Below are 15588 nucleotides of genomic sequence, written 5' to 3'. Positions count from 1 at the left end.
AGTATGAGTTTTATTTTTCCGATGCATTAGAGAAATTTGGACTCATTTTCAATTCAAATATTATTTGAGTTTAGATTATGAAAAGAAGGACATGATGTTTTCATAAAATCATTTCTTTAACAAACAATATTATTGACATTAAAGGGACGTAAGAGTGGGCTAAGTTTCATAATGGGCTAGCTATGATGTGGTTCAAATTCGTCTTTGACGACAATCGAACATTTCATTTACAAGTAAAGAGAAATATCACTAAACCGTAACACTAAATAATTCGATAAAATCACTTTAAGACTTTATATACAAGCACATAAAGGTGTTTCTCCGTAAAAATTCACCTTCCAAATAAATCCAAATTACCATGACTGAAACAAAGTTTAATAAACTAAAAACTGCAGTAATTAAAGTAACCCAAAACCAAAAAAAAAAAAAAAAAAAAAGAAGGAAAGTAGAAAATTGTGCACAAATCATATTTGTGACAAATGATCCACCCACCAGCCATAATCTCCTTCCTTCTGGACTCCCTCTTCATTATTCCATCTTCTCACCCAGGACCAGGGTTGAACCTCCAGGCTCCAGTCACTGGATGATGATGCAGAGTACCTGCTCTCACCTCTGATCTGCGCATTTCTTTGTAACCAACGTCCCTGATCGATTCTACCCCTCCACCTTCATCATCATCCTCGCAGATCTCTCATCATCCTTGTAAGCGTTAAACTAGATCTGGGTCTTTCGAAATCTTCCATTTTTTCTCATGGGTATTTTGTTTGCAGGAGGTGTTTGAGATCTGCTGTTTCGTTATCCATGGATTCAAGAAATTTCTGTGCCGTTTCCATGGATTCTCGAAATCCCTGTAAGATAACGTTCAAGAAGCTCAGGAGGGAAGAAGAACAAAATACGCCTCCCCAAGACGCCATCGACGTCCCTCCATCTTCTTCTTCCACTTCGTCGGATTCGGATTCGGGTTCGGACGATGAAACCCTTCGAACCCATCTCCAATCGAACGAGCTGGTGCTGTATGACCCTGCAACTGCAGCAGCCAATGCCAATGCCGCAGACACAGTGCATGACAATGCCAAAACCCTCATTTCGTCTACGTTTGATCACCCGAACAACCCAATGTCGTTTCCATGGACATATCCGTTTAATCACCCACCTAGGGTTTTGCCGTCGGTTGGGGCTTTCACCGTGCAGTGTGCCAATTGCTTCAAATGGAGGCTCATTCCGTCGAAGGAGAAGTATGAGGAAATTCGTGAGCATATTCTGGAAGAGCCCTTTTACTGCGAAACTGCGCGCGAATGGCGGGATTTGGTGTCTTGTGATGACCCGGAAGACATTACTCAGGATGGGAGCAGGCTCTGGGCCATTGATAAGCCCAACATTGCTCAGCCCCCGCGTGGATGGCAGCGATTGCTCAGGATCAGAGGTGAAGGAGGCACCCGATTCGCAGACGTGTATGTAATCTGTCGTGCAACATTATCATCGGCATTGCCAACATGCAACTTAGTTTTGTGACACTCGCATTTCACTATTTTGTGTGTTCAGGTACTATGAATCGCCAACAGGCAAGAAGCTTCGTTCGTCGGTGGAGATCCAGAAGTGTGTTTCTGTGATTCTTGTTTAGTTCAGCTTGAATTTCTTCACTCATTTGGTTGATAGTTAATTATGCTGGTTTTGAATTTTCAGGTATTTGCTTCAACATCCCGAGTATATGGATGCAGGAGTGAACATGTCACAGTTCTCATTTGTAACTCCGAAGCCTTTGCAGGAAAATTATGTGAGAAAACGTTCTGACAATTACTCGAAGAAGCATACTGCTCATTTGACAGACTCTGCTGATACACCTAGACTTCTTGCACCTGGTGAAGAAAGTATGACCTTATGATTTCTTATGCAATGTGTACTTCTGTGCTTTTAAATGCTTTATTCTAAGTTGTGGCTTTTGTTTTCCCTCAGATATTTTTCCCCTGAGTAGATATAGAATGCTATTCTTTCCTGATGAGTCTGTATTTAATGGCATTCTATCCTGATGATTCTATATATAATGGCAATCATTCCTGATGTCTAAAACCAAATTATTGTTCTAATGAGTGAAAACGCTTTCACTGATTCCTGCTTGCTGAAGTCTAAAGTATCTGTCAAGAAAATTAGGGGAAGTGTTTGTTGGAATGCCCTGTGTACTTTGTAAAATATTTGGGTTTTGCTTTCTGGTATTTTACTTAATAGCTATGGTCTCTAAGGCATCTCGATAGAAGGGTTGGTCAGTTTATGCGTTTGGAAATTTACACTCGATAGTAATGCCGCAAAGTGTGATGCCATTTCCATATACTGTTCATCCTGTTCCTTCACGTCTATTTGGTATAACAGAACTTTCTTGCTTCTTGGACGTGAACGATATAATGACAATTAGTATAAGGTAATATATGAAATTCAGGGAGGGAATGAAGACATTGACATAGAGACCTTTCGATTTTAGACGTCCTATTTCTTCAGGGATGGTATCTTTCATTGCTTGCAGAAAAAGAATTAATAACACAAAACTCATAGTTTTGTCTCTCTACTGCAGTAAATCCAGTAGCATGTGTTGGTCCAGTTGACGGTCCAGAATTGCAACCTCGTCGGCTAGCACTCCCTCCTCCAGAAGCAAGGGAACCTCTGTTTGATCCCTCTGTTCGACCGACAAAGAAGCGAGCAACAAGAACTCCATCATCAAAGACTTACAAGGCAGATCCGAACATTAGCATGGAGTCAAGTCCAGAAAGACCTGATCAATCTTGAAACAGTACTCATCTACAGAGTTGTGACCAAATTGTCATTATTGGTGAATGAATGTTCATTTTGTGTTTTCGGCCCTGGTACGCCTGTTAGTACACAGTTGTATACAGTATATCCGGAGAAGAAAAGGGAAGGTTTTGAACTCGTATGAGGAAGAAAAAGGAATGAGAACATTTTGGTGTGTAGGAGTTTTGTAGGGTTGATTTCCTTTGATATGTACAAAAAAAAAGGACATCATAGAAAGGAAATCCACTTTGTATTAAGCCATGTCAGATCCAAAGAACAATTTTACATGTATATGGATATGGCAGTATTTATTGATGCACTCCAAAAGTGGCTTGTGAGTTTTCAACTTTTGAGGAAGAGATATTTCCAGTGCAAAGTTGCGTCTCTTGTGTGAGCAGTCAATCAGTCCTTTGGGAGGGAATGTATTTTTCTGTTCAAGATTTTGATGAGTCACTTATTCCTACCCTCCCCAAGTAGGCAATATTTCAAACTGGATAGCTATATTGGGTCGCACTAAGTTAGCATAATACATTTTTGTCTATTTAATTTGTATATTTCATTGGACATTCTCTGAGTCAGCCAGGCTAAGAGCTTGTTTGATATTTGCTTTTGAAATGGTTAAAAGTGTGTTTATGACTGCGTTTGGGTCGCAAAAGCACGTTCTAGAAAAACAAATGTTTGTTGAAAATATTGGTGGGTTAATGAATGCCCACAGTGATATTGAAAATATTGGTAGATTTTTCAATACCCACTTAGTAATGTGGACTTTGGAAATGAAGGAGATCGTATTTTTCAAAAGTTGTGTGTTGGAGTTACTCTATAAATAGAGCGCTCCGTATACTATCAAAATACAGATAGAACAAGAAAGATCAATAACATTATCTATCGCTCCCTCTTTTATTTGTCATCCCCTTGTGTTATTGTTATAGTGATATTTTACACCTGCTTCACTCCTGTCACTAGTAAAAGTTATCTCTCTAACTTTTATCTATTTATAACACGTTATCAACACGACTCTCTAAAATCTAACCATTTTCTCATTTCTCTTTGCCAAACGAAAGAGAAAAAAAAAAGTTTCCTGTAAGGATTTTACTGTTCATCTTGTTCCTCAGTATCAACTGCTGGATATACCCTCGCGAAGAACTATTTGCACCATGCCTGCTTTTAGTTCTCAACCTAACAGTTACATATATCTTTGATTTCTTGTTTGGTGTAGATCTTGATTACTAACCTAGTGTTTATTTATGTTAATTTTACTGCAATCCAAGATGGTGCGGTACAATCGCCCATCTTGAACTGCAAATTTAATCTTATTGCAATCCAAGATGGTTCAGTATCATCGCCTATCTTGGATTGCAGATCTAATTTTATTACAAATTTTAGGTGGAACGGTATAATCGCTCACACCACCCTGCATATTTAAATTTGTCTGGTGTTTAATTTCATTGCAATTTTAGGTGGTGCGGTATAATCGCCCACCCTGCTTTGCGTATTTAAATTTTCCTGTTACTTGAGTGGTGCGGAATAATCGTTCATCCTATGTTATGTTATTTCAATGAGAATGAGGCGGTACAATCGCCCTCCTCATTCATCTTCAAAATCTTGAGCCTGAAGTTTCGAGTGCTTATCATTTTGGCCTGAAGATCAAAATGAAAAATTTGTAAGAACCAGAAGTTCTAACACTACATACCTCCAGAATACATATTATTCCAAGTTCTTACATAGTCTCAGTTTTCTTTTAGAACAGAAAATGGCGAACTTGGTAAAACTTGATTTTGTTACCCTAGACATTACTGGGAAGAACTACCTTACCTGGGTAGTGGATACCCAGATCTATTTGGAGGTAGGGGAATCTTGGAGAAACAATCAAGGAGGGGAACAGTGCATCTTCTCAAGATCAGGTGAAGGCCATGATCTTTATCCGTCGCCACCTTGATGAAGTATTAAAAAGTAAGTACCTAACGATTGAATATCCGTTAGCACTCTAGAAGGCATTGTGAAACAGATATAATCACCAGAAAATGGTGATTCTTCCAAGAGCTCGTAATGAGTGGACTTACCTAAGGATCGAGGATTTCAAGTTAATGGCTGAGTACAATTCTGCGATGTTCAAAATTAGCTCCCAGATGAAACTCTGTGGGGAAACCATAACTGAGGATGATATGCTCGAAAAGACTTTCAGCACCTTTCATGCCTCAAACGTGCTCCTGTAGCAACATTATAGAGAGCGAGGTTTCATTGAATACAACCAACTAATATCTGTGCTCTTGGTAGTTGAATAAAAGAATGAGCTCCTGATGAAAAATCATCAGCCCTGACCTACTGGGTCTGTACCATTCTCAGAAGTGAATGCTGCTTCCCTCGAAGTGAACGCCACATCCTCTGGTGACAATAATCATAAATGATGACATGGCCACAGACGAGGACGGTGGAACAAGAAAGGCAAGAATCATGGTGTCCAGTTTCACAACTAGGTTCCAAGGCATAATTCAGGCCCGAGCTTTAAAAATGTGAATCGCCACAAAGGCAAAACTCATATGAACAATGCTCCCAGAAACTCTGAAAAAGCCTACTATAGGTGTGGTGGCAATGGACACTGGGCGCAGACTTGTCGTACCCCATAACATATGGTGGATCTATATCAAGCCTCTATCAAGGAAAAGGCTGTCGAGACCAATTTTCTCGACCAGGCTAAACCCATGGAAATACCTGAACCAGTTTGTGACTTATCAAGGCAGTTGAATGCAACCCACCTAGATGTTTCAGTTTATTGTGGAAATGGGGAATGAAGTATACCGGTTCGACTAAATTGTTTATGTTTGATGTACTAAACTTGTAGTTCAAAACTAGCATTTCAAATTCAATAAAAGTGATGTTTAAATTTCCTATTATAATTTGCTTTTAACTGTGATTCCCTTACTCAGAGAGCATGGATAAAAACTATGATCATTCTCAAAACATGAGAAATGGTGGAGATATTTGTCTTGTAGACTGCGCAACCACGCATACAATACTTCGAGATCGAAAGTATTTCTCAAGATTGATGCTTACAAAAGTAAGGGTAACAACAATATTAGGCCTTTCAGATGTAATTGAAGGCTTAGGGAAACCCCATATTATGTTACCAAATAGAACAATATTGTCTATACAGAATGCGTTGTAAGCTACTCGATCTACTCGAAATTTGTTGAGTTTTAAAGACATACGTTTAAATGGATACCACATTGAAACAAAAAGTGCAGAAAATGTGGAGTATCTATGCATTACCTCCAATGATACCCAGAAGCGTATATTGGAGAAGTTGCATGGTTTGATGAGTGGATTGTATTATACATACATGAAGACAGTTGAATCACATACTGTCATGAACCATAAGTTCATTGATTCAAAAGTTTACATGCTTTGGTATGACCGTCTGGGTCACCCAGGATCTACCATAATGCGTATGATCATTACCAACTCTAATGGACTTCCATTATTGAGTAGACACATTGCTATCTCAAATGATAATCCTTGCAAGGCTTGTTCTCATGTGAAGTTGGTAATTAGACCATCACAACTAAAGGTTGATGTTGAATCCCCATCATTTCTACAAAGAATTCAAGGGGGGTATTTGTAGTCTTATTCAACCATCATGTGGACCATTTCAATAATTTGTGGTTTTGGTTGATGCATCTACCCGATGGTCATATGTTTGTCTCTTGTCTACTCGGAATGTAGTTTTTACGAGACTTCTTGTTCAGATAATTAAGTTGCAAGCACAGTTCCCAGATTACCCTATTAAGTCAATCCGACTTGATCACGCTGGTGAATTTACGTCTCAAACCTTTGATGATTACTGCATGACATTGGGCATTGATGTTGAACACCATGTTCCTCATGTCCATAATCAAAATGGTTTAGCAGAAGCATTAATCAAGCGGCTTCAGTTAATAGCTTGCACTCTGCTCATGAAAACAAAATTGCCAATCTCTGCATGGGGACATGTCATCTTACATGCTTCATCATTGGTTCGATTAAGACCTATAGCCAACCATCAATACTCCTCGGTACAACTCGTGTTTGGACATCAGCCAAACATTTCACATTTATGAGTTTTTGGTTGTGATGTTTATGTACCTATTGCACCACCACAATGCACTAAAATGAGACCTCAGCGTCGACTAGGAATTAATGTGGGTTTTAATTCACCATCTATCATTAGAAATTTGGAACCCTTGACAGATTATATGTTTACAGCTTATTTTGCTGATTGTCACTTTGATGAGAGAGTCTTCCCGTCATTAGGGAGAGAAAAGACCATTCCAGAAGAACGGTAAGAGCTGATATGGGTTGTTCCCACCTTATCTCATTTTGATCCTCGAAGCATTCAATGTGAAAATGAAGTAAAAATGATCGTTCATCTTCAAAGTATTGCCAATAAAATGCCAGATGCATTTAATGATGCTATGAAAGTGACAAAATCACATATACCAGTTGAAAATGCAACTGCAAGAATTGATGTCCCTGTTGGACAAAATAAAGTGGCAGTGAATGATTCATCTGGTGCACGCCTGAAGCGTGGTAGACCTCCAGGTTCAAAAGATTCAGCCCCTCGAAAGAGAAAGATAAGGGCACAACTGAATCCAAATGAAATCATTCAAGAAGAGAAAATGAATGACAAATCCACAATTCATGATTCTATACTTTCAGAAAAAGAAAATGTCCTTGATGAGACACATGTACCTAAAGACACAGAGGTACATGAAAGCAAAGAAATCTCCATAAATTATACTTGTACTAATGAATTGTGGGATCAGAATGAAATAATCATCGACGACATGTTCGCATTCGTAGTAGCCAATGAAATCATATTAAGTGATGATCTTGAGCCCCACTTTGTTGATGAATGCAAACAGAGACAAGATTGGCCTAAGTGAAAGATGCAATCTAGGCAGAATTAAATTCCTTGGAAAGGTAAATGTTTTTGGACTAGTAGTCAAACCCCGTCTGGTGTAAACCCCGTGGGTTACAAATGGGTATTCATAAGAAAACGCAATGAGAAAAATGAGATTGCAAGATATAAAGCACGACTCGTTACACAAGGTTTTTCTCAAAGACCTAAAATTGATTATAAGGAGACATACTCTCCTATAATGGACGCAATTACGTTCTGTTACTTAATAAGTTTAGTGGTTTCAGAAAAACTTAACATGCGACTTATGGATGTCATCACCGCTATCTATATGGAGAATTAGATACTGATATATAAATGAAAGTCCCAGAAGGACTTAAGTTGCTTGAAACAACTAACAAACCACGAGGTATGCTCTTAATCAAATTAAGACGATCATTGTATAGGTTGAAACAATCTGGACGAATGTGGTATAATCGTCTCAGTGAGTATTTGATCAAAGAAGGGTATATCAACAATGTCATTTGCCCTTGTGTGTTCATTAAGAAATTCAACTCTAGATTTGCTATAGTGGCAATATATGTTGATGATATTAACTTAGTTGGAACCCCTGAAGAGCTCAATAAAACTGCTAAATATCTGAAAAACAAATTTGAAATGAAAGACCCTAAAAAAACAAAATTTTGTCCCGGCCTACATATCAAGCATTGTGTTAATGAAATTTTGGTCGACCAATCAGCTTACAGTTGAAAAAATCCTAAAGCAATTTGGCATGGACATGGCTTATCCACTAAGCACACCAATGGTCATTCGTTCTTTGAACGTTAAGAAAGATCCATTCCGTCCAAAAGAAGATGATGAATTGGTCCTTAGTCCCAAAGTTCCATATTTAAGTGCAATAGGTGCTTTATTGTATTTAGCACAATGTACTAGACCAGATATAGCCTATTCAGTCAACTTGTTAGCAAGGTATAGCTTTGCTCCAACAATTCGTCACTGGAAGGGAGTCAAAGATGTATTGTGATACCTTTGTGGGACAACAGACATGGGTCTCTTCTACTTAGAGAAATCCACAAATGACAAGATCATTGTCGGATATGCAAATGCTGGTTTTCTCTCTGATCCACATAAAACCCGCTCACAAACTGGATATGTGTTCAAGAATGGAGATACAACAATCTCATGGCGCTCAACAAAGCAAACATTAGTTGCTACATCTTCAAATAATTCATAAATACTTACTTTACATGAAGCAAGTCATGAATGTTTGGTTAAGATCAATGATCCATTCGGAATTCATATGGTCTACCTTCAAAGAAAAACACTCCAACTGTCATCCATGAAGAGAATGCAGCTTGTGTTGCCCAAATGAAAGAAAGATTCATCAAGGGCGATAAGACCAAACACATATCTCCAAAGTTTTTCAATGCACATGAGCTTTAGAAGGCTAAAGTTATTGAAGTCAAAAAAATCCATTCCAATGAAAATCTGGCAGACTTGTTCACCAAATCTCTACCAAAGTGCATGTTTCAGAAGTTAGTGCAAAGTATCAGATTACGTCGACTTACCAATCAGATAAATTTGACAAATACAGAATTAGGAGGAGATACATATCAGGAAGAGCATCCATGATACATGCATATTGTACTCTTTTTCCTTCGATTAGGATTTTTCCTACTGGGTTTTTCCGAGCAAGGTTTTAACGAGGCAACTGATGTTGATATGTGCGCATCCAAGGGGGAGTGTTAAAAATATTGGTGGGTTAATGAATGCCCAAAGTGATATTGAAAACATTGGTAGATTTTTCAATACCCACATAGTAATGTGGATTTTGGAAATGAAGGAGATTGTATTTTTCAAAAGTTGTGTGCTAAAGTTGCTCTATATATAGAGCGTTCCGTGTACTATCCAAATACAGATAAAACAAGAAAGATCAATAACATTAGCTATCCCTCCCTCTTTTATTTGTCATCCCCTTATGTTATAGTTACAGTGTGATATTGTACACCTACTTCGCTCCTGTCACCAATAAAAGTTATCACTCTAACTTTTACCTATTTATAACAATGTTGGATACTAAGAAGCATTTCCAAGTGTTTTTAGGAAAAGTAATTCCAAGTAGGAAACACTTGAATTTTAATAAAAATTTTAACCGTGTTTCCAATGAAAGAAGTAGCAAAACATTTATGAATGTTCTCATTCAGATGCAATCAACCCAAATTGAGTTTGGACTTTTTTACTTAATAAATTTAACTTATTCCTTCTAGAATCCTATCTTACGATATCTTTTGAGTTTTTTCAGTTAATTGAAGTTACAAATATTCAAGAACATCTACCCTTGCATTCGAGATCCTGTATGCAAATTCTTCTTCCCCCAATATTGCTAATATAAATATTAAAAAAAAAAGAGAAAAAAAAAAAAAAAAAAACGTAATATGCTGCTATCTTTTGAAGCAGAAAAAAATTTGGAATGTACCTACACCTTCTCCCTCCCAAACCAAGCAATGCATTACTTGCTGCAGACAACTATGGAAGCGAGTTCGGGATCAGAAGCTCCACTGATTACAGCACCTTTGCTTCTAACATGTAGCAGATAATCCAAAGCTTTCTTTGTGATAGTCTCCCCGGGGATTATTACCGGAATCCCAGGCGGATATGGACATATAAGCTCCCCACAAATTTCCCCAAGGCTGTTTTCAACCCTCACTCTTCTTTTTCCACTAAAAAAGGCATCTCTAGGAACTAAGCTTGTTTCAATTTCTGCAAAGATTGCAGACTCACCAACTCCTTCCACTTTCCTTTTAACAGCCTGAGTTGATGCAGAAGCGACCACCAGGTGCTTTATTCCCGACAATAACCTCTGGACATGCTCTCTACAGGTTCCAAGGTTAATTGCAAAAGTAATGGATTGGGTTTCAACAAGTTCACAAATGATTTCATGATCCTTGTACAAGATTTCATCAGCTTCATAACCGGACAAGCCAAGCTGCTGGAATCCTATGGTAAGCCGCAGGGGATCAGTTGAAGGGAAATTAGGGAAGCCTTGATGGTCGAGAACTGAAATACCTGAAATCTTTCTTATCGTATTCTTCACTTCAATGGACAACTGTAATGCCTTATCAAAAATATTTTCTGGATTTTCACTAATTTGAGCTCTAGCAGCATCTAATGATGCCAGAAGCAGATAACTAGGACTACTACTTTGAAGTGTTTGAAGACATCTTGAAATTCTTTCTCTATCTACAATACTCCCAGACATATGCAACATCGATGATTGTGTGAGAGAGCAGAGAACCTTGTGAGTGGATTGCACGGCTAGGTCAGCACCTTGCTGCATGGCCGAATATGGCATCTTGGGATGAAATCCTAGATGTGCACCATGAGCCTCATCAACAATCACAGGAATTCCATGAGAATGGCAGAACTGGGTTATCTCCCTCACGTTGCTGCATATACCATGATAAGTTGGGGAAGTGACCAAAACTGCAGCTGCTTTTCGGCCTTCTTTCTCCACTTCCTTGATTGCAGCCTCTACCTGTTAAAACGAGCAAATTGGGTCATATACAGACTAACACCACATCTTTCTACAAGCGATGAAATGCTTTGAAAGGTAACAACATAGACTTACCTGTGATGGAGTGACCCCACCAGCAATGTCCCAGTGAAAATTATAATGCGGGATGATGTACTTAGGTACTGCACCGGACAATATCATAGCAGATATGGCTGATATATGCGAATTGCGAGGGAGAATTAAAATTTCTCCAGGGGAACATGTAGCCATAATTGCTGCCTGAATTCCACAAGTGGTTCCTCCTACAAGGAACCATGTCTCGGTTGACCCAAAGAGACTGGCTGCCTGTTGCTGTGCTTCTAAAATGGGCCCTTTCGGGGAAAAGAGGTCGTCAAGATGAGGGAGCTCAGGCAAATCATGAACAAATGGCTTTAAGCCAATAAGCTTAGGTTAAAGAAGATGGTGCGGCTCGACCTCTGTTGTGCCCAGGGAAGTGAAATGTAGCAGCACTTTGTTCAGCTGAAGCCTTCAATGCAGTAATCAGTGGAGGGGAGCTCTCCTGCTGAGAAACCTGAGAGTTGGAAATGACGACCTGATCCTTCGTGGCAGACCTGGTTTTTCCAATCCCACTAATTTTATCTTGCTTCTTGATTGGCTCTAGATTCCCACTTTCCTGCAAGAAGATTCGAAGAATAAACGGATGCAGACGTTACTACCCATTAGAATCTCCTCCAGGCCATCTGTGACCTCCATTGACGTCCTCATGTTTACTCTATTCATGATAAACAAACTTGTGAACCAGAGCACACAGTTGTTTCATAAGCTTATAGAGAGCAATTTCCGACATTAAACAAACCATAGTGAGATATCATTTCCAGCTCTAAAGCATATAATCCAGACTGAGCTGCTAACAAATTCACCAGAAGTTTCCAAAGATTGTTTTCAACGTTTTTCTTTCATATTCAAACTACTGATTCTTATCCAAAAACTAGTCAACCATAACCCTTATCATGGCAAATCAAATCAATGCTTTCACTTCTTTCACGATTTCTAATATCTCCAACTATAAAAGCAAGTCCGACGCCAACGATGGAAAACTGCCATTAACTTAATAGCCTCCAAAAGAAAGGAGCTCAACTGTACAAAGTCACACACAGGCAACAACACGTTTTGATGGAAATTCTTAAATTTGCAACATTAAAATAAATTTTTCTCCACAGTAGTGTTTTTCAGACTCAGAGAATTATCCCTCGAGTCTAGACAATGGTTTCACACTCTTCAAAACCATCATTTTATACAAGTAATAATCTACAACATGGATTCTTAACCACTCTAATATTCACTATTCTGAATCATCCTTACAGAAACATCGACAATCTTCAACATACGAAACAGAAGACAACAAAAACTTTTCATTTTTCATAGCAAACTAGGAAACAAAATGGATAACATTATCCACAGACGAGGAGGAAAAGAAAAAACAGGACAACGAAGAGTACACGAGAGCTGGAAATTTCGAACTGGGTTCTTGCCAAAAGAAGGAAAGATGAACGAGGTAGTTGCGTTGACAGAGCAGAACGTATAGATAGATACCTGGGACTGGGAAAGACAAGCGGTTGGCCTTGCACAAGTCCTGAAATTCCAGTTATTTCCAAGACCCAAATGAAAACTACTCTGCAAAAACAACTCAGTCAATTAATAACAATGAGAACCAACAGATCGAGAGAGAGATAGAGAGAGAGAGAGAGCTTACAAAGTTTAAGGACGATGCTGAGCAAGTTGAAAACATGGTTCAGTGGTGGCGGAGAGACCCTGAGAAGGATGTTTTTCGCAACATCCCTTTTTCTACTTTTTTTTATTTTAATTTTTATTTTTTATTTTTTTTGGATCAAAGGAAAATGATTCGATTTGTGAGATTCCTCATTTCTCACGCGTACCCGTGGGCAGAGACACAACATTTTTTCAGCCGTCCCTTGAGGTTACATTTTTTTTTTTTTTTTTTTGAATCAAACTATATTATCTACATTTAGTAATAATGTGGTTCAAATTTATCTTTGCACGAGAATCAAACATAAGATCTCTTACTTACAAGTAAAGAGGAATACCATTAGACTGTAATACTAAGTGGCTACAATGTCTTGTTAACTAGACATGAAATGATACAAAATTAGTTTAGTTTGAGACTTAATGAGTTAGGCCGTTATCAGATCAATTATTTAAGTATTGGTTAAAATAACAGGTTTGACACGATACGATTTGTTAAAATAATGGGTATAACATGAAAACAAAACGGACATGACAAACCACGACCCGTTTGCCATGCCTATTTGAAGTAGACTCTATTGATGAATTATTCATGGAAGTGATTTTCACACTCTTTTAAAATTTTGGCCACCACATTAAATGTATCAAGCGAAAACAAGGACAAAATTAAATAGATGTATGTGAGAAGTAAAAAAAAATGTATTTATCATTTTCCATTAATCATTAGGGAGGTCTGAGTCTTGCACAAAATGCTCTTTTTTTCCACCGAAGAGAACAACATACATGATTAAACAACTGTGTATTTAAGTTGGAAAAAGGTGTGTGTTTATCATTTTCTTACCAATACATGACAAATGACAATCTTTTTGTAAATGGTGAATTGCGTTGAAGAATAAGGTCTTCTTCTTTTCCCTTTTTTTTTTTTTTTTTTTTTGGCGAAAGGTCTTCTTCTTCAACCGCCTCCTATTCTAACTTAGAACTTAGATTAGTAATATCAATTTAAAAAAAAAAAAAAAAAAAAAAAAGGACATAATTTTCTGAACACCAGTTTTTTTTGTAGATTGGATCACTTTCATTCTAGTTTGAATGTAGTGGATCACTCTGATATGAGCCTAAATTACCTCAACTTACTGCATAATTTGGATAATATTGGGCATGGAGTTATGGCTTTTCTTTTGGGTTTAAATCGACTAGGCCTGAAACAATTGGGCTCAGGCAAGATACACTTGAACCCAAGAGGGTGCAGGTTGATCCAGCCCAACTCGATGTATAACATATAATTTGATAAACCAATACATATAAAAAAATTTTGGTCGGATAGTAATATAAGGTAATATAATGTCACACGTGGTGACAGACCCCTTTATGTTTGTTTGTATATTCTCTAAGTTTCCAAGAGTTGGTGAATCGTATTCACATTTAATGTATAGAATGCAGTTGCAAATGTATAACATACAATAATTTAGACACAAAAATAAAAATAAATAAATAAATAAATAGATAGCCAGAGGAATCTTTACAACCAAGAAAGTGGTTCTGTTAGAGCAGTTCCACCAGAGGTTTTTTTGCCCAGCACCTAGTCCAATTAACAGCCTGGCACCCTGTCCAAAAGCTCCAGCCCATGAAACAGGTTGGCACCCAGCCCATGCCAGGCAGCAGGCCAGCCCATTTCGGACAGACCCAAAAGCCGGTCCAAAACGCTGGCGCGTGCGCAACACTTGCGACTGGGCGCGAGTAGGAGACCGTGTTGCAGGCGGCGGGCCCCGCATCTCAGGCCAACTTGGCTTCGAATAGCTGAGGGCTACGTGGCCCTCCTCAGAGTCGTTGGATTTCCAACGGCTAGTTTTTGTAGGTCGTTAGATTTCCAACGGTAAAAAAAATTTAAATTTGACTTTTAAAATAGACCTGTCTGATCACAGATCAACGGTCCACGCTTTTTTCACCCAAAAAAAAAAAAGGCCCAAACGGTCAGAATTTTGACCGTTGGCCACATGGCAGCTGATTGGCTGTTGGATTTGATTATTTTTCAAATCCAACGGTCTAGATTAATTACAACATTAAAATTTATTAAAAATTAATTAAAAATTATGAAATTTTTTTAAAAAATACAGAAAAATTTTAAAAAATTAAATTTTTTTTTTTCTATAAATACCTAACCCTCATCTTCCACCTTACACCACATTTCAATATTTCTACTTCTACACTTTCTACATTTGAATATTTTGTACACTTTGAGAGAAAAAAATGACTTCGTGGAAGCTCATTGAAGATGTTACGTTGTGTGAATGTTGGGTTCGCACTACTCATGACCCGATTACGGGTAATGAGATGGATAAGCGAGAAATGTGGAGTAAAATTACGAAATCGTTTTGCAATGTACATGGAAAAGATGCCAGATCTAGTCAAGGTCTTCAAGGTCAGGTCGTTGGAAAAAACTCAACGCATCCTTTACTTGTTGGAAAAACACCATCTCTCATGCTTCTGGTAATCTGCGTAGTGGGACAAGTTTAGCGGATGAGGTAACAATATTTTAATTTATTTAATTTCTTATGTAATTTATATGCATTCCACGCCCATCAATATTTTAATTTATTTATTTGTGTTACTGTAAACACGAAAATTGAAATTTCGACGTCTA

At 38.0% G+C, this 15588-nt stretch overlaps 2 protein-coding genes across 2 annotated transcripts; one reads left to right on the top strand and one right to left on the bottom strand.

Annotated features, from left to right (window-relative positions):
* Nucleotides 1-472: 472 nt before the first annotated feature.
* On the top strand, nucleotides 473-3124 carry LOC103967946 (methyl-CpG-binding domain-containing protein 2). Its single transcript, XM_009381281.3, has 5 exons — nucleotides 473-702; nucleotides 771-1451; nucleotides 1543-1596; nucleotides 1684-1868; nucleotides 2564-3124. The coding sequence occupies exons 2-5, from the start codon at nucleotides 802-804 to the stop codon at nucleotides 2773-2775; spliced, it is 1101 nt and encodes a 366-aa protein (XP_009379556.2). The 5' UTR covers nucleotides 473-702; nucleotides 771-801; the 3' UTR covers nucleotides 2776-3124.
* Nucleotides 3125-9845: 6721 nt separating this feature from the next.
* LOC103967947 (arginine decarboxylase) lies at nucleotides 9846-13079 on the bottom strand. The gene is given in 5 exon segments (XM_009381282.3): nucleotides 9846-11207; nucleotides 11301-11633; nucleotides 11635-11859; nucleotides 12780-12860; nucleotides 12940-13079. Coding segments are annotated over 5 exon segments (1701 nt in total). The 5' UTR covers nucleotides 12976-13079; the 3' UTR covers nucleotides 9846-10181.
* Between the last annotated feature and the right edge of the window lie 2509 nt (nucleotides 13080-15588).

This window comes from the organism of the source record quoted next, unplaced genomic scaffold (genome assembly GCF_019419815.1).
Source record: "Pyrus x bretschneideri cultivar Hongxiangsu unplaced genomic scaffold, Pyrus_bretschneideri_v1 Contig36, whole genome shotgun sequence".
NCBI classification, from domain to species: Eukaryota; Viridiplantae; Streptophyta; class Magnoliopsida; order Rosales; family Rosaceae; genus Pyrus; species Pyrus x bretschneideri.
This window is presented reverse-complemented; position numbering and strand designations above follow the sequence as displayed.

Bases quoted from the DNA above. Each gene is read 5' to 3' on its own strand.
- LOC103967946 (XM_009381281.3), top strand. From the start codon at position 802: ATGGATTCAAGAAATTTCTGTGCCGTTTCCATGGATTCTCGAAATCCC. The intron at 1,452-1,542 runs GTATGTAATCTG...TTGTGTGTTCAG, and splicing joins GGCACCCGATTCGCAGACGT to GTACTATGAATCGCCAACAG. The intron at 1,869-2,563 runs GTATGACCTTAT...TCTCTACTGCAG, and splicing joins TCTTGCACCTGGTGAAGAAA to TAAATCCAGTAGCATGTGTT.